Source organism: Ascidia mentula, chromosome 1, assembly GCF_947561715.1.
Source record: "Ascidia mentula chromosome 1, kaAscMent1.1, whole genome shotgun sequence".
NCBI lineage: Eukaryota > Metazoa > Chordata > Ascidiacea > Phlebobranchia > Ascidiidae > Ascidia > Ascidia mentula.
The window spans coordinates 7644555-7669254 of record NC_138566.1 but is presented as its reverse complement, the minus strand read 5'-3'; the positions used below and the strand labels follow the sequence as shown (position 1 = coordinate 7669254).

The window sequence follows — 24700 nt, the reverse complement described above, 5'->3', positions numbered from 1 at the left end:
AAGTGAGGAAGATACCATTTCTCCATTTCAGATTTAGGAAACTGTTGCTTTAAACCTTGCGGTAGGTTATGTTTTTGGTGTCTTGCGGTGCCACAAGATTTGCATACGGCCATCGTGAGAGCTTGTGTTGTCAAACACCGTTGAAGTGAAATTAAGATGCATTTTTGTTGAAACCTTTGTATCACGGATAAGGAACATCAATTTATCATCTTGGAAAAATAAAAATATGCCAAAAACGTTGCTTGGTGCATGCAAAGATATACACGCAAGTGACGTAACTTCATTTACAAAATATAACATTTCTTTCACTAATCTTACTATTGATATTATTGCGTATAAGAGCATTTCAAGAAAATACAGAAATCGTACTTTTTTTCTTTAAGTAACGTACGCGAAAAAAACATAATTTAAGAGGATCTGTGTAGTAAGTTTTCTGTAGTCTTTCTATCCGCACGTGGGCGCTGTGCCCGTCCAGCCCTCGGCAGAACAGCTGTTGGAGCTCGGTCCGATGAGGGGAATGTCAACGCCACAAAAATACATCACACTTTCGCCCACTATGTAAGTGGTCTGAATGGGTTCGTAACTTCCGTCCACTGGAGAAGGTGGCGCACCACACACTGCAAATAATCCCCATTTTCAGCAAACTTTGCGGCAATGGGCGGGCGTTTGGCAGCATAGATAAAGCGCCCGACTTTATATACAAAGAAGAAAATCTGATCGGGATTCGTGACCCGGATATCATGGGTTCGAATCCCGGTGTGGTCAAAAAATATTGCGTCAATTGAACTGGCTCGCGAGAACTAACAATAGGAAAAGCTATGGGTTGGTATACTGTACTGACATCTAAATTTACTAAATTTACAACGACTAAATTTACAGGCGATAACTAACCATTGCGTTTTCGTATACTAGATGAGTATTCTTAAGTTTAACAACTTTACTAAATTTGAGAACTATTTGGGACACGCTAATCGTTAAATTTTTATACCGGAACGGTGGACACATAGAACACACTCATACAAATTATCAAAATGTTCTGCATGCTGTACTTACAAGCAGAACAGGTGGGTGCGGCGGTGAATCGCCAACTTCCAGGGCCATCGCATCTATTTGAAGGATTTCCAACCAGAGTAAGTGGTTCATTGCAGGCGTACATGATCGTTTCGCCCACTTGGTACTCCGTGGGCAGTGGAAAGGAAATGATAAATCCGTTTGTTGGTATTGGTGGACTTGTGCAAACTGTAACAATGTTTATTTTTATTACAGCTTTTGTGTAAATTTCGACACCTTGGTCTGATGTAGAGATCCACAACACGTAGATTTTCTCTGCTGTGACGTCACAGTCAGGCGCAGGGTGGATCTTAGAGGAGGGCGAATATCGAATATGTTGTGACACTAAAATAGGGCTCCGGTAGCAGACAAAAAGGCGGTATTAACATTGATTTTCGTTCATCTATTCTGTATTGCTATCTCGTCTGACGACCAAAATCGGCACAATCAGTTTAGAACCTAACTTAAAATAAGTTTTGGTGTTTTAGTTTAGTGCAAATTGGCTTATGGCTGTTTCTATGCAAAAGTTGCCTCTGTCCACTTGTATCAAATCGTGTAAAATGTTATGTAAATGTTATGAAAACTAGCTTTTTCCTTTAGGCGGTTTTGGTGTTCTGTCGGATTAAATTTGTTTATTTCCCACTGTATTGCAACATGTCTTCCTATGTAATGTTTGCTAATTCGTTACACGACTAAGATGAGGCATACCAATATTTCGTTAAGAGCGACACCTTAAAATAAGCAATGCACCGATCAGAAACACACCTGGATTACATGTTGGCGACGTTGAAAACATCCACCCTGTCACGAGACACTCGTTGGTTGTGGTTCCCACCAAGCTGTAATCGGTCGGGCAACTGTATGTGATCCTCTCTCCATCCAAGTAAGTTGTCTTCAACATACTGACAGTAACCAAACCAACCATAGGTGGCCCTCCACATGCTAAGATAAAATATGATTTCCTTGCGGATGATTGAATCTTTCTTAATATAAGCTATATGCAGGCCCGAAGAGAGGGGATGGAGTCATAGCCATAGGTGGCGCTACAAGCAAGGTAAAAGAGGCAAGTCTACTTCTTTTTGCCTCTTTTGTACATAATCACTTATGTACATAGCCTCAAATGTGTCTACTTTGTTAAACTTACATTCTTACCTCCTGATGAAGGCTGTTGCATAACAGCCGAAACGTTGAGAAACGTAAATAAAATAAAATTTGCCAGAAGGGCAGTATTCAGCAATATAATATGCCTGGCAGCATCAGTAATAATGTAGTTTACAATAGTTATAAATGCCAGCATCGGGTGTTATTGTTGAAAACGCAGCTTACTAGAAGCACAACGGGAAAGCATGGTGTTCTGCCATGTTGCAGGACCTATGCACGTGTTGCTGGTCGGTTCCCCGGAAAGAACTAACGGGGAATTACATCCATACGTGACAGAATCCCCTACATTGAACAGTGATGGCGTTGGTATGATCACCGAAGTGTAAAACCCATTAACTGGGGTTGGGGGAGCCGTGCAACCTAAAAATAAGAGAAAGTATTCCAAATATGAAATGGGAGCTGCTTGGTCAGTACAATCGCATATGGTTATGATTCGAGGGTGTTTGCGTCATTCAGAAAGAGAAATTATTTTATGCAATTGGTCGTGATGGGCAATTAACAAAAGCAAAGAAGGATTCTAAATTTCACGCATGAACGACAAGCAGTTTTGTGTGCCACTAGAACTTGTGTAACCTGACTCGTATGTCAAAATACAAAAAAAAACTAAAACAATCGTTTGTATGATCATCTCGAGGAACGCAAACAAAATGAGATGCAATTATTTGTCACCTGCGACACAGTCGGGCGAAGTTGCGAAAAACCAGTTCGATGCCAGGCATTGGTTGTATGTTGTTCCGACCAAGTTGAACCCTGATGGGCAAATGTAGTTCACACTTTCACCTCCTACGTAACTTGTCTTGATAGGAGTATGAATTACCACACTGGACAATGGCGGCGTTCCACAGCTTGCGGCTGAAAATCGTAAAGCATGAATAATCTTCCATTTCTAATTGCTGCTCTTCAAGCAATAAGTCAACCGACGTTCTGCCTATACGCCCAGTCAACTTTAATCGTGTAAAACATTTCAACGAATGGTACCAAGGCGAAAACACATTTTGATTATGTTGTCAGATTACGGTGGTGGAGATTCTCTGCATAAACGTCCAGGTCGCCAGGCAAGTTTGTCGTATCTCACAATAAGGAAAAGTAATAAAGCTAGGCTTCAAATGACAGCAAACCAGTGGTCGATAAACGATAGTTGGTATCGCTGAGTAACGTACGCGGCTCAGCCTTATCATTACATGCATTGTTTTACTATTTGACTGAAGTACAGCAGAGCTACTTATTAACGATTTTAAGGGCCAGATTGTAAAAAACAACACATCAGCTTACGGTTATTGGAAATCGAAATAAGTGTTTTAAGACATAAAAAAAGTCAAAAACGAACAACACGTACCTGTTAGCAAATTACAAACCGGGACAGAGTTAATTATCCAACCAGAAGGGGAGCATATGTTGGTCGTGGTGACACCGATCAAATCGTAACCAATGGGACACGAATACGTCACCATTTCGTGGACGTCGTATGACGACGACACAGGCGTATATTGCAAGTTGGGATTCAATGGAGGAGTTCCACAAGCTACAGCAAACAAAAAATCACAAAAGAAAGAATAATTTTGATATGAAAGCGCATGTTGATAGTTCTGAGTACTAACATATCGTATGCTTGACAAAAGATAATATTTGCTCGAAAAATAGCAAAGTTCAAGAAACATTTGTGTTTTTGCAATCATCGCCGATCTACTATATTTATGTATTATGACATAGCCATGTATGTGTCAGTATTTTAAACTATGAGAACTACTGGTCAGTAGAATAATGTCCCGACGGTGTAATGCCTCACTGTAGTTGCGCATATCTCATCAATTCAATTTTCGAGCAATGAACTTTCTACAAGTGTGCGGACAGTTTTGTTACACTCGGGGCTTACCCAGTTTACAGAGGGGTGCCAGATTAGACCAGGTACCAGTGGAAAGACAGGCGTTGGTAAGGTCGCCATCCAATATGTAAGGTCCGTTGCATTGATAGTCAACCAATTCGCCAACTCCGTAAAACAATTTTATTGGAAGAAAGAGGCCGTTCGTGGGAGACGGTGGACTGAGACACGCTGTTAAATGAAAAAATCACACATACACGCATTATGCAAGAGAGTAAACATGTTACACGGTTAATTATTTGCATGCACTTAACTTTCGTTTACATTTTAGGAAGTTATATCAATCTACGAGACGAAATTAGTGGATTTCTGTAAGCTGCATGCAGATGGCCACTGTTTTGACCAATAATATTTTCAAAACCAAAACAAACACCAGACATCTGTATACAGCTTACAGTAATCATATTATAGGCTCCCCTTGCTTGTAGAAATTAATAGAAATAATTAACAACGAAAAGGCCTGGCTTTGTTATTGTTACTAATATGTTCAGTGTTCTGCATATACGCGGCAGATCCATCAAAATATACAGACTTTGCCGGTAACATTTTCTTGAACAAAAGTTAGTTCTGCTTAAACAGTATAGTTTGCAGATACACTAAACTCGTACATAATGTAGAACAGGTAAGTCCAGATGCTGTGGCAGGACAGTCGCACAAAAACCCGTTTATTTGATTGTGACAAGTTCCCCCGTTCATACAGGGGCTGGCGGTGCATTCGTTCATGTCTGGTAAAGAAAAGCAACTGTTTTCCTTTGACTGTACTGAAAATCAACCGCAGCAAAAATACAGCAAATTTTTACGAAAAACTAAATAGATTTTACGGCAAACTAATCACATTAACTGTAAGCCCCGTCCTAGATAAATCGTTTTCTACCAAGTAAACCCATAAAGGTAAAAGGTAGGTATACTTAACAAAAACATTACCAACGACAAGTGAGCAGCGCACTTACCGTCACATCTCGGCGGATTTGTAAATCCTGGCGGGCAAGTCTGCCGTACATTGGTTACTGTGGCAACAAAAAATAAATTATAAATTTTGAATCGGATTTTCGGCTTTTTATTATATACCTCGAAACGAGCCTCTGTAACATGTGCCAGTCTGACTATCCCAGCAACACCCCACCCTTTGACATTTGATGCTAAAAAAGAAAATATTTTAGACTTAAAACCAAACCTCATTGTTTAATTCTTGCCAACACTTTAACTGCAAAGCTTTAATAACATTACTAACTACCACCTTCCACTTCGTTATGTTATTTTATTTTTTTCGCAAGCGCTTTTCAATGTCAACTTAAATGCATTTAAGAAAAGTTAGACATAAAATAAATTCTCAATTACGGACAGTTGGTGTGGTCTTAATTTTGGTGAGAACAGTCGTAATCCTTACCTGTCCACTTGCCCTAATACGACACATCTTGGTCCACGCAACAGTCTATTACACTTAATGATGTTGGAACCCGGAAAACCTGGTTCGCCTCCAAACGGAATGTTGGGTTGCACAGAAGGTGTGAACTTGATGAAACTTGGAGGTTTTCCTGTGTGTTCAATGCTCAAGGAAATTGCGTTGCAAGTTATGCTAATTTTGGAACATAGGAAAGTTATTACTGGATGTCTGCAGGCTAGACAACAGGTATTACGAATAAGGCAGTTGCATGCAAAAGCATGATTGGCAGGATCGCCCCACAGCGCATGTCCTTGCTTGGCGATCACAGCTAACGTATCGCGATCTTTAAGTTAGCCCAGGGTCGTGAGTTCAAACCTCACCGGGAACTTGATTTGCCAAATCATGCTCCGACTTGTCAGGAAAAAGTACCTGATCCAGCTAGGCTGCAATGCCTGGGCTGCCAAGCCTGCAAACCTAATATATTATGAATAACCTTTATATTACAAAGAGGAACTGTTGGATGTATTATAAAAAAAAACAAAGTGTTTTGTTTTTTTCAGATTACATAACGTCACGTCATAACATTAATTTCGTTTACCTTGTCTGTAGCAAAACCCTTTGTCATAGCAGCAGCCACTGCAACACAAAACGATAGTAAACACGTAGAAATTAAATAGAAAAAAAAAAAAAAAAAAAGGCTTTTTTACCGATCTAGGCATTGTTGTTTATTGGCCACGAATCCAATACATCTCTTTCGCGTGTACACAGAAACTGCGCACAACCTACCAAGTAAAAGCAAAAGATACTTAAAAGTATATCAAAGAGGTACAATCCGACACATGACCTTTATGAGCAGGTTAGGAATTAATGAGTAATAGACCAGGCACGTTTACAGAAATCAGTGACGCTGGTCGTACTGGCAAAGTTGAGTGTTGCATTCCTGGAGTTCTGTGGAAGCGCAAACGACACCATCGCAATTTAAACCACGGCTCCGTTGTCCACTTCCGCACGAGACGCTGCAGGGACTCCACTGCGACCAATCTAAACAATAACAAGAAAACAACAATGACACTAACAAAAAATCTTATTGATCATAAAATTTACCACAGGGTTTAAACAAAAAAAAAATTGCTTAGTTACAAAAGTTACTTACCAGCGACATCTGGCGGAAAGAAGCGTTGATTGCAAAGACCTATTGCCGCCTGAAGTGGCGAATCGTCTAAAGTAAGAGCTTCATATCGATACGGCCATCTCGTTATATCTGGGTTGCTTTGACCTATTATGGCCCGGTTGTTGCTGTCACATTCCCCAAATTCGCTTCTGTGGATTGAAGTTTATGTGACCTGTTTTTTAAAGCATTTAAAGTGCCCAAAATACAAATAATTGGATGCACTTAGCTGGGGAGAATCTAAATACATCTTTGCGATATTAGGTCTATTAATGAAGCAGATCCATATATTTATGATTTTACAGAGCATATTAATCGTTTTTACAACTTTACCCACAAATCGTGTGCGCTTCAATGAACTGAAAGACTGACGGAAAGTCGAGTGGAGTTCTTCCTGATGGAAATTGAATGTTATCCGAGTTGCAGGACGAGTAGCGGCGAACTCGTGGCGAGTTTGGACGAAACGGAACGTCGGAGTCGGGTTCAACACAGATTTCTGCATGCACCCAAATGCAACAAAATTTGAACACTTTTCTAGTTCATCTGTACGATTTGAGCAGCTCATGCAGGCCAACTGTAATGGACAAGCTATGGCATAGGGAAGAATTATTTCCACATGAGTTGTTGCTTTTTGGCTATAGCAGTTTGTAAATGTACGGAAAGTGTGGATTACCATATCTGTTTGCAGTAGCGAGACTGACTGCATCAATCAGTGTGTAGGTTCCTGGTAAAAAAAATTGATATGGCAACAAATACTCTCCTTAATATCAATTTATAATTTAAAGTCAAATTAATATATTATTATATAGAAGTAACAATAGGAAAAGACAAATTCGTCACCGGCATATTGTACATGTACAAACCGCACGGTTTCCACATCAAGCGCCGTATATGGAAGACCCCTGAGCGCAACAGTAATTTTGACAGAGAAATACTTACTAATTCCCTGCGACGTGTCGCTGCCGAATTGATCAATACATTCGTGACATGGGGGTACCAGGAAGGAGCTGTTTCGCAAATAGATTTGAACCCTTTCCTTCCAGCAGTCGGGCGTATCAAGGTCAATTGAGCGACTGCAATAAATTTGAAAATTTGAGCTGTCCATATATACATATGCGTACACGCAAACACGAAGCCCGACAAAAAAGCGCATACCTTTGTCGTGTACTGTACGTGCAAATGTCGCCTAAAGTTTTTTTTTTGCTTAGAACTATAATTACACACGCTGCCAATTGACACAGTATTATCAAATACGCCGGAGTAGGGTTATCTTCGGCTAAATAAAAGAAGATGGTGGACCAGAAATAAAAACATAGACATCGTAGTTTTAAAGATAAATCGAACCTGCAGTTTGAACTGTCGCTGTTTTCGTACCAGTGAGTGTCGAGGATGGAATAGTCGACCACACTCTCCCACGACCAGATGTCACCAACCTATTTACAAAACAACTACCGGAAAAACAGATTGCTTTTGAATTGAATACACATTTTACAACAGGAAAACTAAATTCCCCGAGGCAAAAGTTTGTATATCGACAGATATAAACAAAATCTCGCAGATTTTGAACAGCGTTTGATTCCGGGTGTGCAACAAAACAAAAAAGCAGGAAGAAACGTTTTCGAAAGAGCTCAGTGCCAAGTTAGGCCTGTGATACAAAAAGCGTCGTGTTTCCCGCAAAAGAACGTGGTCATACCTTCTCCTTAAGGCACCTGGAAAAATATTTCCTGACGTCATTCGTGATTTGAAGTTCAGAGTTCGCTTGACGCCTTTCCCTCACGTGATCAGCCACGTGACAAGCTGCATTGTTACGCATAAACTGTTATTTTCCGAACCTTTAATACTGTCTAACGTACGTTCTACTACTGTGAAGGAAACCTACGTATGCTTCGTTGTCTAATCACAACACAAAGTAACAGAGTTTGTAACTACACGACCTAATTGGGAATTTTACTTTACTCAACGTACGATCTAACAGACAAACAACTGCAACAGCAATAGCAAAAACCAGGAAACGTACCTGACACCAACAACGAAAATAGAGAGACAAATGTTGCGACTACGATATATTCCATACAGATGCAACGATATATCCAACTTTCACCCAGAAGCCCCGTCCGATCATGTGTGTGGTTTAAACATAGCAGGTCATCTTGCGGTATTGGCCTGCCCCCAAGCATAAGCTGTCGCATGATAGTGTTGGTGGCGTCAGGTTGCAATAATAGACGCAATTTAAGCAACATGCGACCAAAACAAATTATCTTGTCGCATGATAGTGTTGGAGAAATGATTGACGCGGTGTGCTTTGCCAAGCTGTGCCTTATTTGGGTCGATACAATGTAAGAAATATTTTCCTAAAATGCAATTTTTTAGAATCCATTGGATTCGATGCTTTTTCCTTTTCCTTTTGTTTTTTGTTTATTTAAATTTTTTACTTACGTTATATTTCTCTTACCTGCCGAAACGAACAGGGCAGACAATCCTCCGTTGAAAACACTTTTCGGCACGAAACAGAATTTCAAAGCGTCGTGAAATTGACCAACTGGCAAAGGTCACAAGTGAGGGTAAACTACTCTCATTTTGATGTCAAAGTCGAACATCGGTCACACCAAAAAACCTCGATCCGTCAAAGTCTTCATTACAAGCATAATGAACAATAAACGTTTAGAATGCACGATTTTCACTTTTACGAGTAACTTATATGTGGAAACTTTTGAAAGGCGAACTTTGTAGTTTGATCACCATTGCCGGTTAGTTGCAACAACGTTGCTTCACATTAGTGCGTGGTTTGGAGCAGAAATGTTTGTTGTTTGGTTGTTCAATATGTAAGGGCATTGTGTCTTGCGGTATTTGCTGTACTTAAGGATAAACTTCAGCTTGCCATCAAGGTGAATTTGCTGTCATCGTGTTGTGCCAAGATTTTGGGAAGAACTAATGATACTATGAAGGATGTGGTAATAATTGCTTGATAAATAGTAGATTTGTTTTTCCCTCATAAAGTAATGGATTTTATGCCGTTTATTAGGTTAAAAGTAATACAACGCGGAAGTGTTTCATATGCTATCGCATGACAAGGCAAGGTGCACAGGCCCATTATACTTATTGATCGTAGCTATGATGTTTCGATCATCACGTTCACTGCGGCATCGCATCCAAGCTCATAACCAGTAATAAAGATAATCTCTGTATTATCGATGACTGTAAATCCAACGCAGTAAATTTTTGTTCATTGGCATGATTGGCAGGATCTCCCCAATGCGCAGGTCCTTACTTGGCGATCAAAGCTATCGTATCAAGATCTCATCCAGCTAGGCTGCAATGCCAGGGCTGCGAAGCCAGTAGGATCATTTAGGAATGATTCTTTTGCTATCCTAACAACTGGCTACAGCAGCAATTCGTTGTAATAAATATTTAGGTAAATTCACATTTGCGCACAGATGACTGAAATGCAGAGACATTGCTAATGAGATTTGTACTGATACGTATCCGTTTGCAAGCACCCAAAACTCAAACAAGCCACGTTTGGCCATCACGCATATATCTGTGGGCGTAGGCGGAATTAATTATGTTCTATTCTCACACGTCAAACGATGCCTTGTATTTGACAAACGCACGGCGTTGACGAGCAGCGTTGAGTTGGCGCCACACCATATCCCAATCATTTGTTTACCTTCTCACGGTTACGTTTGATGATCACTTGTATATGCGGGTGCGATTGTACGCACATAAATGTTTGTCGAAATTCCCGGTTATATAGTCAGTTGGCCAAGTGCCGGTCTTCTTCTTGTGCCCAATCAGTCAGTTCAAACTCTAGCTTGAATCTGTACCAATTTTTTTTCGAGAAGCTGAAGTGAAAAGAAACAGAATCTCTTGGCCGAAGAAAAGGTTTCGAGCAATTAGAGTTGTCTTCCGTACACTGTAACATGTCGCTGTCGAAAACATGGCGAAGTCTGTTGCAAGACTACGAAATAGCCACGGTAAGTCGTAGCATAAAATATGTTTTGTCCAAAATCGAATTTTCGTGACTTAGAAATCGGAAAAATGGAATGTGGCTATAGCGTTGAACGAGCTTTTACATTAGCTGGGACTGAATTTTCCACTTCGCAGTACTTTTCACCACAATAACACAAGATTTAAGCGACACGCGAGCCTATAGTACTTTTAGTGTGCTACACAGTGGCCCGTCTCTGTTATTTGACACCCAGTAATGATTACCCAACGGATCGACGTTGCCGCAGAATATCACAAATTGGAAAGTTCTGAGCCTGCTACTTTAAAATCTAGTTCAGTGGTACGGTCACCATCTGCACTGATGAGACCTTGCAGGCCGGAAACGGTGTGTACTAATGTCAGCAACTCAATAAACATTTTACTTTGAAGACATTAAATGAGGACGACCACCCAACTATTGATACTAGAAGAGCATCACGGGTTCATCTTGATGCTTCAGATGGTAAATATTTATAATCGTTATCACAGTTTGACAAACAATTTATTAAATACAAACACGATAACGGACCTAAATAGTGGGAGTCCATATTTTTAAAATCCATTCCAAGGCGCACTATATTGAACAAAAGTCACACACAAAAATAACGCCAATGCCAAAATCGATGCATTACCGAGAACACACAATAAAAGATAAAGCAATAAAAGCTGTACGAAATAATTATTAAAGTAAAAGGTGAAAGCAATCATGGCAATGTGATTTTTGCTTTCAGACAATCATAGAAATGTGTGCGTTGGGATGCATTCCGCATCCAGCCAAATGCAGTCCAAAAATAAGTACGGGAGACTCCGGAGTAGAAGCAGCAGCAGTAGGAATGAACTAAAACACGAGGAGGAGGAACTCAGTAAGCACGGACTCAGCTTCTTAACAACTGATGCGTTGCCAAGAGCAATAATTATTTATATTGAGATTAAATTATCTTTAAAGGTTGATATTATTGAAGTTGAACTTAAAATAGATAGCGATGCTTTTTTGTTTAAAATGCACCTTACAATTTCATAGTTCCCCCTCCGTACGAACAAGTCCAATTTATTCTGGACTCCGAGCTTCAAGATAGTGTTTTTTGCGACAACGAGACACCCTGCGTGTTCACTGAGATGGAGGAACTGAAGAAGCAAGAAGGAGGAGAGACCATTTGGAAAGAAACAGGAAGGTAAGTTGAAAACTAATTCGAATAGTTTTAGAAAAAGGCACAAAACCGTGATGAAATCAGAGTTCAATCTTACACCCCTGAAAGTAACTTTTCGCTTTCCGGCATTGTTTTGTTCACAGCATTTAACCATTGTTAAATGCTGGCATATAACTGATACAATGATATAAAAGACTACAACGTAAATCAACTGTACATGTAGAAATTAAAATGACATGGACACAAAAAATCTTGGAGGTCATTAAGTCTTTACAACAAACTAAAGCCCTCGGAACCCTGATGATAGCGTGAGGTTGAATTCGATAATCCAAAGTAGCCCTGCTTAATTAACCCTCGATGCCCCATTTTATTGCTCTGTTGTTGCTCCGCATCTCAATTACATGTTTGCTTTATCAACGGAAAACCCTAAATATCGTATTTGGCGACGGTTATTTAAATCTACTTCCATCCGATGAGGCGTCGGTATTCTGACGTATCAAGTTGTTGATATTTTGGCCCACATACCAATCAGTTATTCGTGGTGATGGAGTTTTGTACGAGGGCAAATCCAAAGTCGTTGCCACTTAGCACACAATTTTTTATGCCGACCAACTTGTTGCGTGCAAGGCTCGAATTTTTGGAGAAACATAAAAGTGTTTAACGTGTAGGAGATGTTTATGACCGTGGGTATGAACCAATATCGAGGAAATAAACCCAACAACATCTAGACAGGTGGTAAAATTCAGGTTTCACTCGTATGCGTTTAAGTCATGCTGATAGTTTTGAAATAAGAGTTCTGGTGCAACGTGCGAAACACCATGTTTACCAGCCATAAGGAAAGTGGTAAATTCCTCGGATTCCAGATAAATTTCGCAATAGTGACCGTTATGGCCGCCACCAAATAAATCACTTGAGTCTGCCATCCGTATGGGATTGGGGGGATTAGTCACCACGGTCGCCGCCGAGTATGCCAGAGTAAATATATGCGACCTCGCGAAGAGAGGGCAGCGGTTTAAACGCGAAGTATTGGATTTTGTAGCAAATAAATAAGTGATCCCTCCACCATGAGCAATCAGAAGCAAGAATTTATCTTTTTCATCAAATAAGTAACAATATTTTTCAAAAATTTTGCAAAAACTCTGTTAACAGGGCACGATTTTTTAAACTATGAACAGTTTTTGTGTGAGAACCTTCGTCATGAGATCTTGCTCGACGTCTACGTTGTGTGACAAGCCTATGTTTTTTACCTCCACAAATAGGCATCAATGGTGTCACCGAAATGCAATGTGGAATAACACCTACCACCAGCAAATCATTTTATTGCTATAAGTTCAAATATTATTTCAATTATTCTGTTCTTCTGTCACAATTAAACGTATATTTTTAATCACCAACGTTTTGCCTGCTACTCACCTAGGCTTTATCAGGTAAAGGAATAAAGCCTATAGTTGAATAACAAGCGAAAAGTCGGTGAACAAAAGTTACATTAAATTGTACCAGAAGAGCAGATTAATTGTAATACAATATGCCTGGCAGCAACCACAACAACACAATAGAAGTTAAACTACTAGTTTATAAACAAAGTATCGCGTTTCAACGCTCAACACAGTTGATATATTCAGGTGGATCAAATTTGAAGAGTGTGTTGAAGAGGGTGGAGACCGATGGAGCAAACCTCACGTCGCATCACTCAGTCTGCACAGTCTGTTCGAACTGAGGTCGTGTATCATGCACGGGGTGGTACAACTCGACATGGTTGCCACTGAGATCTCTGACATTGCCGGTATGGCGACAGATTACATTTGTGACAAGTCTAGCTGAACGCGTGAATCAATACTTATGAGTCAAACTAGAAACACACCAAGACCCGTTAGTTTAAAGCACTAGTTCCCAAACTTTTCTGACGCATTTGGAAAAGATTTAATCCTGTACACCTCTAATTTTCGGACGCAGAAGGCAGACTTAAAATGTTATTTGCCCTCATTTTTCCCCAAAACTCTAATTTCTTTGGTTAAATTGTAACGCAACGCCCTTAAAATGGTCCACAGTATGAAAAACACTGATTTAAAGCTACAACTTTTACAACGATCAAATTGCCGTATCCTGTTTGTCAATATGTTTAAGCGCGTCAAAATTGCAGATCTTGTCCTGGATCAAATGGTGCAGAACGGTCAACTGACGTCCGACGATGAAGTTCGCGAGAAGGTGCGCACAGCTTTGTTAAGTGGCCACGAACACCAGGGCGAGAAGCGCAGGGGAATGTCGGGTCCCATCAAGTCAATATCCGACTTCGCAAAACGGAATTCCGATTCGCATCCCAAGAAGCAATGTAAGATGTATATATATATATAGTCACGTCAGAAACTGCATGTTTCAGCAGACACCCATAATTTGGTAGTTGTGGCAAGCCGTACGCTGTGTCTCACTCTAGACAAATAGAGTTTATTTTATTATTAATATGTCCTCTAGGTGGAGTACTTAGTAAAACAGTCAGTTTTAAACGATCTATGCATACGAAATACAGTTTTTTCATCTTTACCTAATCATGTGGATTAAGCTGCAAAGATTTTTGTCGAAAACCTTATTCACAAAAATGCTTGATCGCATGAAATATAAAATATAAAGGCTAAAATTCGTCATTGAGTTTCTGTCCTTTCTATTCGTTTTTACCAAGGTTAAAATCGTATATTTTTAAACAAATATCCGTTTAGCTGTGTCATCTAACGAGCCGCGTGCCAAATCCATTAGTTCTGTGCCATCTTCCGGAGGCTTGAAACAACAGAGCAGCTTTTATGATGGCGACAAGAAAAGCAAGGTGGGTGACGATCCTCCTTGATCTTTTTAACAAGAGAGAGTTGTCATTAATTGTTTATTTTATTTTGGATTGAAACGTTTTGTTGCTCTGGTAGAACAACAATGTCATCAAGGCTGTGAGAAACACAGTTCAATTGGGCTGTTTACAATGATTACATCCAAGGACCTGTGGTTTGCTCACTGGTTGCTTTTTCTTTAGGTTCCATACTTCATGAAAAAAATCCCGCCGGGGGCCGAGGCGTCCAATGTCCTCATCGGAGAAGTTGACTTCCTGGAGCAGAAGATCATTGCGTTTGTGAGACTTAAAGAGAGTGTTCTGCTTGGTATGTTTCACACAAAGGAGGCATGTTTGTATTTGTAGTATACTTGTTCGAAGGTGACCACTTTCTTCAGCCCTCGTTGGTTAATACGATAAAAGCGGCGATGCCGTGGCAACGGTCCACTGACGTTTGCGTATCTAGTGGTTCTGCATGTGTTTACAGATCGTCTCACCGAGGTCCCCATCAAAACCCGTTTTGTTTTTATCCTTCTCGGTCCTGTTGGTAAACATCGTCAGTACCATGAGATAGGAAGATCCATCGCTACTCTTATGACCGACGAGGTACAAATATTGAATCTTTTGTGAAATAGCGGGTTCGTAATCTCCTAGGTCTTTATAGTGTATGTTCCCTAAGTAGTTGTTCTGCATGCTTGCAGCTTACTCGATAATGTACGTAAATAACTTCTATAAGCTGCAGACAGATGTCCACTGTATCGACCTATAGCGTTTCATCAGTGCAGCTTGGTCTGACGTTTGGCCGGCATGATCGTCTACAATAGTCACACCACGCTGCACTGATGAACCCTTAAAGGTGGAGATAGTGGCCATGTGTTAGCAGCTCACGGAATTCACATTATTGGCCCCATTCTTATAGTACAAAAAAAAAACATTTGTAAATACAACTTTAGCCAAATAATTTGTGACTTTAATATTTATTTCCAGGTCTTCCACGAGGTGGCGTACAAGGCGAAGACCCGAAGGGATTTGTTGGCTGGAATTGACGAATTTCTTGACCAGGCCACTGTGATGCCTCCTGGTGCTTGGGATGCGAGCATAAGAATCGAACCCCCCAAGGACCTGCCTGGAAATCAGGTACTTGTTGTTGGGTTTTGCCCAGATCCTGCTTTATCAAATTTTGGTTGTGAACTTTTTGCGTGGAATGTGCTTGGAACGATTCGCCGCACTTGGGACCTACCTTTGTTTCCATTGTTACGCGACATCCTTGGAAACTCAAAACGAGGGTATCGCAACAAAATTTGTACCTAAATTTTGGATATTTTTGTAAGCTTGTGGATCCAGTATAGCGCCCATATCACGGGTACACAACATAGACCACACAGACGCAATTTGGCACTACATTGGTGGAAAAACGGCACACGTAAAAAATGGCGCGTTGATCAGAGTATGTTATGTTACTACAAATCCTCTTCATTGCACTACATATTTTCAAAGTGATGTCGAATTAACGTTTCAAGATAGAGTTTTATTGAAATAATACGAATATTTCAACCTTAAACAGTGAGTAAGGGGTGTGAGGCGACCGGATTACATAAAATATTTCTGGAACGCATCCCCAGCCGAGTTCCAGACGTTGGCATTAGATAAATATGCCCACTGTGCCGATGGGGCTTGTAAAAAAACAAACAAACAAAGGATTTGATGTTGTAGAAAAAGCGGTTGGAGCCCTCCCATCACCCTAAACTCAGTACAAGCGACGGAGATGGACCTGAACATGGAGTTGTGGGAGATGAGTTGCTCAGAACGGGAAAGTACGAACATTGTATTCCTTTCCTAGCATTTAAATTTTACCACATACCCCTCGACAGCGATTTAGGTCTAAAATTGCTTCGTTTTGCAATTTTAATTACTTGTATGGGTCTTTAACTACAGACAGTGCGGACTGTTTCGACTTATTGGGCCTGCAGCTTATAGCAAGCACCCCCTCTCCCTCTCACGGCCTCTTCGTAGTAACCGGAACTTCGTTGGGTTTTAACCTTTACAGACCCTGATGTGGAAATCACCATATACCAAGCAACCATCAGTGCCGCCGGCTCTGCGTCAGATACGCTGTAGGTCGAAATTGTGTGCACTGAACACAGCTCGTTTATCGGAGCCTATTCTTGACAAGACTTTAAATCCCGCGTCGAACAATATTAACATTTCCTACCGTAACTTCTAATTTAGCTAACCAGCCGTTGGAACACGCTGGAATGGTTCCAACTGCAAAAGCTACGCCGTGATATTTAAACTTCTAAGGCCAACAACGAAGGCAATTCTCGTTGTTACGCAACACTTGCGCCCCAAAGCCAATGCCCTTCGCGGTAAGCGTTATTGTCTAATACACTTTTGCAAACTCATTGCGGGGGGCAACGCATTTGCGCAGCCTACTTCAGTGTTAGATTGGACGCTATGTACATTGAGAAAAATGGGTATCGGTATATATAGATTTGGCCTTCAAATATGGTTAAATACTTGTCATCAACGCAAATCACAGGGGTTTTATTGCAAATAAGCGACGCGATTCTGATCACAGATCCTATTTACAGAACGCTGTTGTGGCCAAATCTCGGGTGTCTGAGGAATTTTATACTAATACGATTTGTATTTTCTTTGCTTGATGCAACAAACAATTCGTAATCGAACAACAAAAATTTACAAAAGAGTTACACAAAAAATTCTTACCAGTATGTTGTTAATTTTTTCTTCCATTTAACTACAAATGCTTTCAAGTGTGCGAGTATCATACTTCACTCCATGCGGTAAACATACCTACGGAACATAGTATAAATCCCCAGTCAATATCAGACATAAAGCGGGTCGCCGGATTCGATGCGTCGAGTATTTACGAGCTTGCAAACACCAATGGTATAGCGCTTGAGCGCTTAATGTGTACCCTTTTAACTTTGAAAGCACCGGGTTGCCAATTACATACGGCATGGTTTAGTGGAGCTGAGGATGTTTAGCTGAGTGCGTGGGAATCCTGTTTTCGCGGAAATGTTGACCGCAGATATTAATAGTAACGCGGTTACGGTTAAAACTGTTCTACACCCACATGTCTTGCACAATTTCAATCACGCTACCATTGCAGACCTACCTTCAATCAGAAATAATGTTGTTATTTAATAATTCAGCAAATTGTCACCCTTTGTAAACTTGCAGGATTTTTGGCGGCCTCATTGGCGACATCAAGCGGAAGGCAAAGTGGTACAAATCCGATTTCACCGACTGCTTCAGCATCCAATGCGTCGCCTCTTTCATCTTCCTTTACTTTGCTGTCCTTACTCCTATTGTGACGTTTGGAGGTTTGCTAGGTGACGCAACGCACAACTACATTGTAAGCTGCATTTAAAATAAAACTTAATTGCTACCCTGACGTGTAAAAGTATCTTGAAATTTTAACATTTTCAACATCTTATTTCTATTTTTTATGTAACATAAACTTAAAGGTTTAAATATAAAAATGTCAACAAGTAATTGCAACTCTCGCCATATTTCACATTTTTTCTTTTGAGAAAAACACAAAAAAATATAAAAAGCATTTGAATAACAAAACAAACCGTCCCACAATACTTACCGAGCAGTGAATGTTTATTAAGGGAACGATGGAATCAATGTTTGGAGGCGCCATGTCAGGATGTATGTTCCACCTATTCGCCGGCCAACCACTGACTATTATCGGCAGCACGGGACCCATACTTGTCTTCGAGAAAATCATGTTTGAAATTTGCACGTAAGAAGTTTTATACAAAAGTTAACCGAAAACCTAGACTTTGAGATCAAAGTCTGACGAATATTTGGCACGAATAGGAAAAAATCTAAAGCTGATTTTTGTGTTCAGTGCTGTTGGAATCGATTACATCTCGTTTCGATTTTGGGTCGGAGTTTGGACTGGAGCAATCTGCGTATTGCTGGGTGAGAATAGTTCGAATTGTTTGTGTCGACCTTTCTGATTTTACGTCACGAATGATTAAGTCATAAAACAAGACAAAAAGATGTTCCAAAGATAAATTTTACAATTACTGCAATATTTGTGCTGACTGTATCAGAACATTACACTTGTCTGGAACGAAATCACTAACAAGTCCTCTTCGGAGGATGCTGTGTTTAATAAGAAAGGAAGAATATTCTGTGTGGCTGAGATTAAATTGTTCGCAATGTTCCAGTGGCAACGGACGCAAGCAGCATGGTGTCGTACATAACAAGATACACCGAGGAGTCGTTTTCTGCGTTAATTTCCTTCATTTTCATTTACGAAGCCTTCAAGGTAAGTTCTAAGACATTTGAATACTCCCATGCCACAGATCCCGATAGCAAATTTATTCCAAACACGATTTTTTTTTCTTCTACGTTAGAAACTGATTCACGAAGGCGACAAGCTGAGGATCTGGTACGGCTGGGATCCGAATGAAATCACTTTATACGGGTAAGTTTTAAATTGATGTAAGGTGTTTTTCAGAAAAAGATAATCACACCGTTGACGTCATAAAATCCAACTTTCCAAAATGCGTTTGTATAAAGATGTAAATATTCAACATTTTCTTACCACGAAAAACATTTTATTCGAACTTTCCTGTTTGTGGCTCACACAGCAAATTGTGGTATTATCAGGTGTGATTGCCTTCCACCAGACGTGAATACATACAACATAACAAATGAAAACACTACATATTCTGACATGGCCCAAGAATCAATGGATGCGATAACACATTCGCATGAGCAAAATTATAATGGTGAGTTGCCTAAAATCCAACCATATTCACAATGCAACCATTTCAACCGAATTGTAATAAAAAAATTAAATTTGGCTACCAACATTTTTTTGTCAAGAAATGCGCAAGTGATTTTTCTTATCAAGGATTCATATTATTTAGGTATTTTTTATCGGACTGGTGCCGAATCGTACACTTGTGCTTACGACGGACAGCTGAACAATTTTAGTAGCGTCGACACGGTGGATTGGTTTAACTTAACCAAGCAGGTTTGTGGAACATCGGAGTTTTATTCTGTGTGTTCTCATGTTAGTTGAGATCATCTTGTTTGGAATTTTTCAAAATATTTTTCTTTCTAGTTTCAAAAATGAATCTTTAAATTGTCCGATATTACACCGACTGTTTTCCTTGGTCGTAAAGTCACTTCTGCTTCCTGCAGCAATGTCTGAGCGACTCGTGCGGATCCTTGGTCGGCGAATCGTGCGAATACACCCCAGACGCTCTCTTCATGTCGATAATTCTCTTTTTCGGCACCTTTTCCATTTCGATGTTCCTCAAGGGCCTCAAGACGTCACGGTACTTCCCCACTAAAGTACGTCACTCCTTACTTTTCCTCGAAAGGAAATTTGCTTAAATCGGATTTGTGATGACAGGTGCGCTCGATAATCAGCGACTTTGCCGTGACGATCGCCATTGGCCTCAACGTGCTTTTCGACATCCTAATGCAGATCAACACGTCAAAACTTACTGTGCCAGCTACGTTTAGAGTAAGTCTTTTCTAATGTTTAAAAACTCTACACTGAAAGATTTTTACATGATGGTTCTAATGGTTCCAGTATAATTCCTCGGGTTTTAAACATTTGAACTTCTATAATCTGCAAAACTGTCAAACCAAATTGAACAAAAACTAAAATAAGCACCCAAAAGCAGAATGGGGCATATAGCTTCTGAGATATTGCTATCGAACATAAGGACAAAATGGCAAACTTCGAGTATTAGTTACACCCGCGTCCGTAACGATGATACATGTGTACTCATGCTCGTGCTTGTGTCGAAAAACACTTTCGGTTTACTGTTTTATGTTGGACCTTTTATGACCAATTTCAGCCCACGAGAAACGACCGCACTTGGTTCATTGACCCGTTTAGCAAGAACGAATGGTGGACCATCCCACTCGCTCTCGTACCAGCCTTGCTAGCAACCATCCTAATATTCATGGACCAGCAGATCACCGCTGTTATTGTCAACAGGAAAGAGAATAAACTAAAGGTTTGTATTTCTGTTCTTTAGAGAAACGCATGTTTTTGCAATATTATTCACTCTAAATATCGCGCAGCTGATGTTGACCGATACCGATTATATTATAAACGATGAGTTTTAATGTGCGTAAACCACATTTATAGCAATGCGACCAAACTGAAAAAAAACATCATCTGCCATCAATGTGAAATGTCGTTACACCAACACACACTTTATCATTAACTTTATGCCTTTGTCATCAGAAAGGATGCGGTTATCACCTCGACCTCCTCGTGGTCGCCATCATGCTCGTAGTGTGCTCCATCATGGGGCTACCCTGGTTCGTGGCCGCCACTGTGCTCAGTATCACCCACGTCAACTCCCTCAAGATGGAAACGGAGACATCAGCCCCCGGTGAAGCCCCCAAGTTCCTGGGGGTGCGAGAACAGAGGGTGACCGGTCTCATGATATTCCTTATGATCGGTCTGTCAGTGTTTCTCACTCCTATCCTCGCCTACATCCCGATGCCTGTGTTGTACGGAGTGTTTCTGTACATGGGGGTATCCTCACTAAAAGGTATGCGTTGGTCAGACCGCATATGCTGGCTAGGGTTACCATCGGTCATGGCTAAAGATTAAATTAAATTGATTTCCTGAACTTAGCCCGATGTTGAAGGTGTGGTGTGAATTATATTTTTTTATATTTTGTCAGGTCGGCCTGGTATTTAAATGTGAAAACATAGCACGCAAGACTAAAATCCGTATTTAATAAAAAACAACCACTTTTAAATGTGAAAACTCGCAAGCCAAAAATAAGCACCGCATGGTAGTGCTGTTTAGCAGTTAGTTTTATCTAACCTTAATAAACTATGAATAGCAGGCCATCAGAATAAACAATATACCTTGTTGTTTCCAGGCGTCCAATTCTTTGATCGCTTGAAATTGTTCTTGATGCCTCCCAAACACCAGCCTGACTTTATATACCTGCGTCACGTCCGCCTATCCAAGGTGTATCTTTTCACAGGCTTTCAAGCTCTGGGTCTCACAGTTTTGTGGGTGATTAAATCCACATCTCCAATTTCAATTGTTTTTCCAATGATGGTGAGTAGATGCTTACAGGACAACAAAACCTTTGCAGTATCGTGCGGTATCGTTTTAGCGTCACATTATGCTGAGTTTCAAATAGCTGATACGTGGCGCCTCGCGTCCTAAAACAAGGAATATGCTGGTTTTGTGACATATTACGTTGAGTTAAATTTTATAATTCAACCACCTTTTGTCAAATTACTTAATTGATCTACTAAAAAATGCTATTTTTGCTATAAAAGCAATGCAATGTCAATAATATAAATTAAGCGAACGTATGACGGTGAGTGTATATAGTTACCAGACTGCGGAAGTCCAAATTGTCTAAAATTGGTAGGCCAAATTGTCTACAAGAGTCTGTATTGATGGGTCGAAACAGTGTTATCTGTCTAAAGCTCACATAAGTTGTTTTCTATAATCCCCATAATCCCTACAAAATTGCACGTTTCATAAAATGTGAAATATCGCGATAACATTTGAAATGGTTTACGCACGTGATGTAAACTTGTTCTCTATGTTAGGTTGCCGCGCTAGTTGGCGTACGGAAACTCTTCGATTTTGGAATCTTCACGCAACAGGAGCTCAAATGGCTCGATGACATCATGCCGGAATCAACCAAAAAGAAGAAGGAAGACGCCAAGAAGAAAAAAGATGAGGACGAAGAGGAGGTAAAACTGTCGTTTTAGTTCGTCGATATTTTCCAAGTTCAGCTGAGAAAAGAATAGAATTCTCGAAATCGAATTTTGCTATGACGTTGTAAATTATTTTTTTTCGATTCAGTCGTCAAATGCAACTCTTTTAAATTGAGCATTTCATTTCTTAAAATTTAGACAAATTTACGGCGCTATATTGTGATTTATTATACACATGAGGTCGATGGCTAATGGAAGTACTTCCACACGTTTGCAGATGGCCATGTCAGGCATGGGAACTGTAAACTTGCCACTGCAAGACGGGAAGGTGCTTACTGTACCGGTTACTGAAATCAAATACAAGTAAGTTTCTGTCATTTTTTTTCAGTGTAGTAAAATTTGTTGAATGAATTCACGTGACTAGTGCAAACTACTAATTTGTAACTGTAGCGACAAATAAATTCCCGACGTAAAAAACGAATGTCAGAAATCCTAACGAACGATACCTGATTTCCTGTTAACTTTGACACATTAACCCTAACATGATTTGGTTACGGAGTATAACTTTTGCTCAGCCCGGATCATAAGCCGAGTATCAACATCAGCAAGGAAATGTCGCAAACTTCAATTTGGAAAACAATTAACGGGAACGACATTGCGAACGGATCAGATTTCAAACACAGGTACATCGTATCTCAATATCGGATTACACCAAACCACAATATGGGGAGGGTTGTTTTGACAGAATTTCGAATGATCTGAGTTTTTAACTCTGTCACATCCACGTAAATTTTACTGTTCAAAATACAAATCGACGTTTCGATGATCTTAATGTTTACAAATTTCGAATATTTATGCTGCATTCGACCATGGTTGTTACAGAAGTGAACTGAACAAAAATCTATCAGGTGTAGATAAATAAATATTACCTGCAATGTTTTGTTTTGCAATACGACATCTTCTGCTTTTGCAGCTATTACAATGTTTATCCCAATAAGCTGAATTACAATCAAATACACGTCATTATTTCCAGAAATAGGAAATCTCGGTCGCATTCGAGAAAACGCCACAGCAGCGAAATCAAGAGCTTGACTTCCACCTCCACCGAAGATGAAGCTAGCGTCTAAGCGCTCTCTTTAATATATTACATTTGTTCGCTTCAGAACGCATATATGTATGTGTACATACGACTCTTTTCTTATGAAACCGAGAGTCTCATTTTTGTATTGTGCTTTCTAATGCGGGTGGTTAAAGAAAGGTGGTCTAATCGAGCGTGCATATCTGACCATCTACCATCACTCTTCTTGAGTATGTACGCTTTTTTGAGTATGTATTATTACTAGCTGTCCTGCCGGAGCTTGCGCTTGGACATCACAAAACTATCCTGTCGCACTTTATTTGACGTCACAAAAATATGCTAGTAACCTGTTGCCATAGTGATAAAACTTCCGCAGGGGCTGTGTTTGCCAGCAATGGAGCTAATCATGTATTTTAGTAATGTTATTTTTTAATTCGTACCGTGGCAAAATCAATTTTGCAGATCGCGCTGTATTTTTGCTTTTGCTAACTTTCATGTTTGGTTATTCACCCTGCCACATTATTTCGAAGTTGTATATATGATGAAGAAAGTTTGTTATTATAAGACATGTACAAACTCCAGTATACTTTTTCACTTTTACAAAGTTATTCCCACAAAATATGTCATCAGTTCGCTTTGTATTGACGCTGATGCGTTTAAATGCATATATTTTATTTGTGTGATTTATATATTTTTCAACGGCTTGGTTTGCTATTGCTGCGCTTTTTCCTCTAAAATTATCAAAATTCTTCAAAATGTGTTCACAATCTGGATAGGTTTCATTGTAAAGGCCAAAAGGAATACTTAATAGTTTGATACTCCAGGTCAAGAGAATATCCTACATTTCAAATCAGATGTGGCGTCGCAGGTCCAAAAGCTGGGAATCTGCTGGTGTTGAGACGCAGCCGTATAAGTTTATGTTTATGGGTGTGCTGCTTGCATTTGTTTATTGCTCTTTGCTCGCCATGCACACCATTTTGTGTTAGCCACTCTTCGTGATCTACTGCCGTTGCGACGCTCGCGTGCTTTTGCTTTGTTACGCTGGAGTGACGTCGCGCTACCAAATAAACTTGATGGCGCTATAGTGGTGAGGGGTGGCAGAGCAATATATACCAACACGAGGTTTCGTAAAATAAATACTAAATTCAGGAATTTGCTGACCAAAATTTTGCATTTCAGCAGACTTTTCACACACAACCGACTGAAACATACTTTTTTTCATTTGACAAAAGGGTGCAAGGCATTCAACATTTGATAATTGTATGACTGCAATGCAGAGAACAGGTATCGAAAAAGAATGTTTTATGCTCAAAATATCTGCTGTGT

At 40.0% G+C, this 24700-nt stretch overlaps 2 protein-coding genes across 2 annotated transcripts; one reads left to right on the top strand and one right to left on the bottom strand.

Moving 5' to 3' along the window:
• Positions 1-444: 444 nt before the first annotated feature.
• LOC145902498 (sushi, von Willebrand factor type A, EGF and pentraxin domain-containing protein 1-like) lies at positions 445-8455 on the bottom strand. Its single transcript, XM_082990529.1, has 20 exons — positions 8336-8455; positions 7987-8075; positions 7582-7715; positions 7316-7366; positions 6976-7138; positions 6628-6794; positions 6392-6515; positions 6182-6256; positions 6073-6110; positions 5478-5625; positions 5159-5229; positions 5041-5097; positions 4699-4815; positions 4085-4261; positions 3544-3733; positions 2881-3056; positions 2377-2571; positions 1816-1992; positions 1054-1239; positions 445-617 (listed from the first exon to the last, which is right to left on the bottom strand). The coding sequence occupies exons 1-20, from the start codon at positions 8453-8455 to the stop codon at positions 445-447; spliced, it is 2628 nt and encodes an 875-aa protein (XP_082846655.1).
• Positions 8456-11368: 2913 nt separating this feature from the next.
• On the top strand, positions 11369-23423 carry LOC145902415 (electroneutral sodium bicarbonate exchanger 1-like). The gene is made up of 25 exons (XM_082990409.1): positions 11369-11492; positions 11651-11801; positions 13400-13560; positions 13918-14106; positions 14489-14592; positions 14791-14914; positions 15074-15192; positions 15574-15723; positions 16300-16400; positions 17791-17965; positions 18228-18361; positions 18470-18543; positions 18795-18895; positions 18984-19054; positions 19240-19361; positions 19503-19609; positions 19780-19932; positions 19994-20107; positions 20448-20609; positions 20843-21155; positions 21495-21679; positions 22186-22332; positions 22574-22659; positions 22872-22979; positions 23330-23423. Exons 1-25 carry the CDS (start codon positions 11387-11389, stop codon positions 23421-23423), a joined length of 3351 nt encoding a protein of 1116 aa, XP_082846535.1. The 5' UTR covers positions 11369-11386.
• The last annotated feature ends 1277 nt before the right edge of the window (positions 23424-24700 follow it).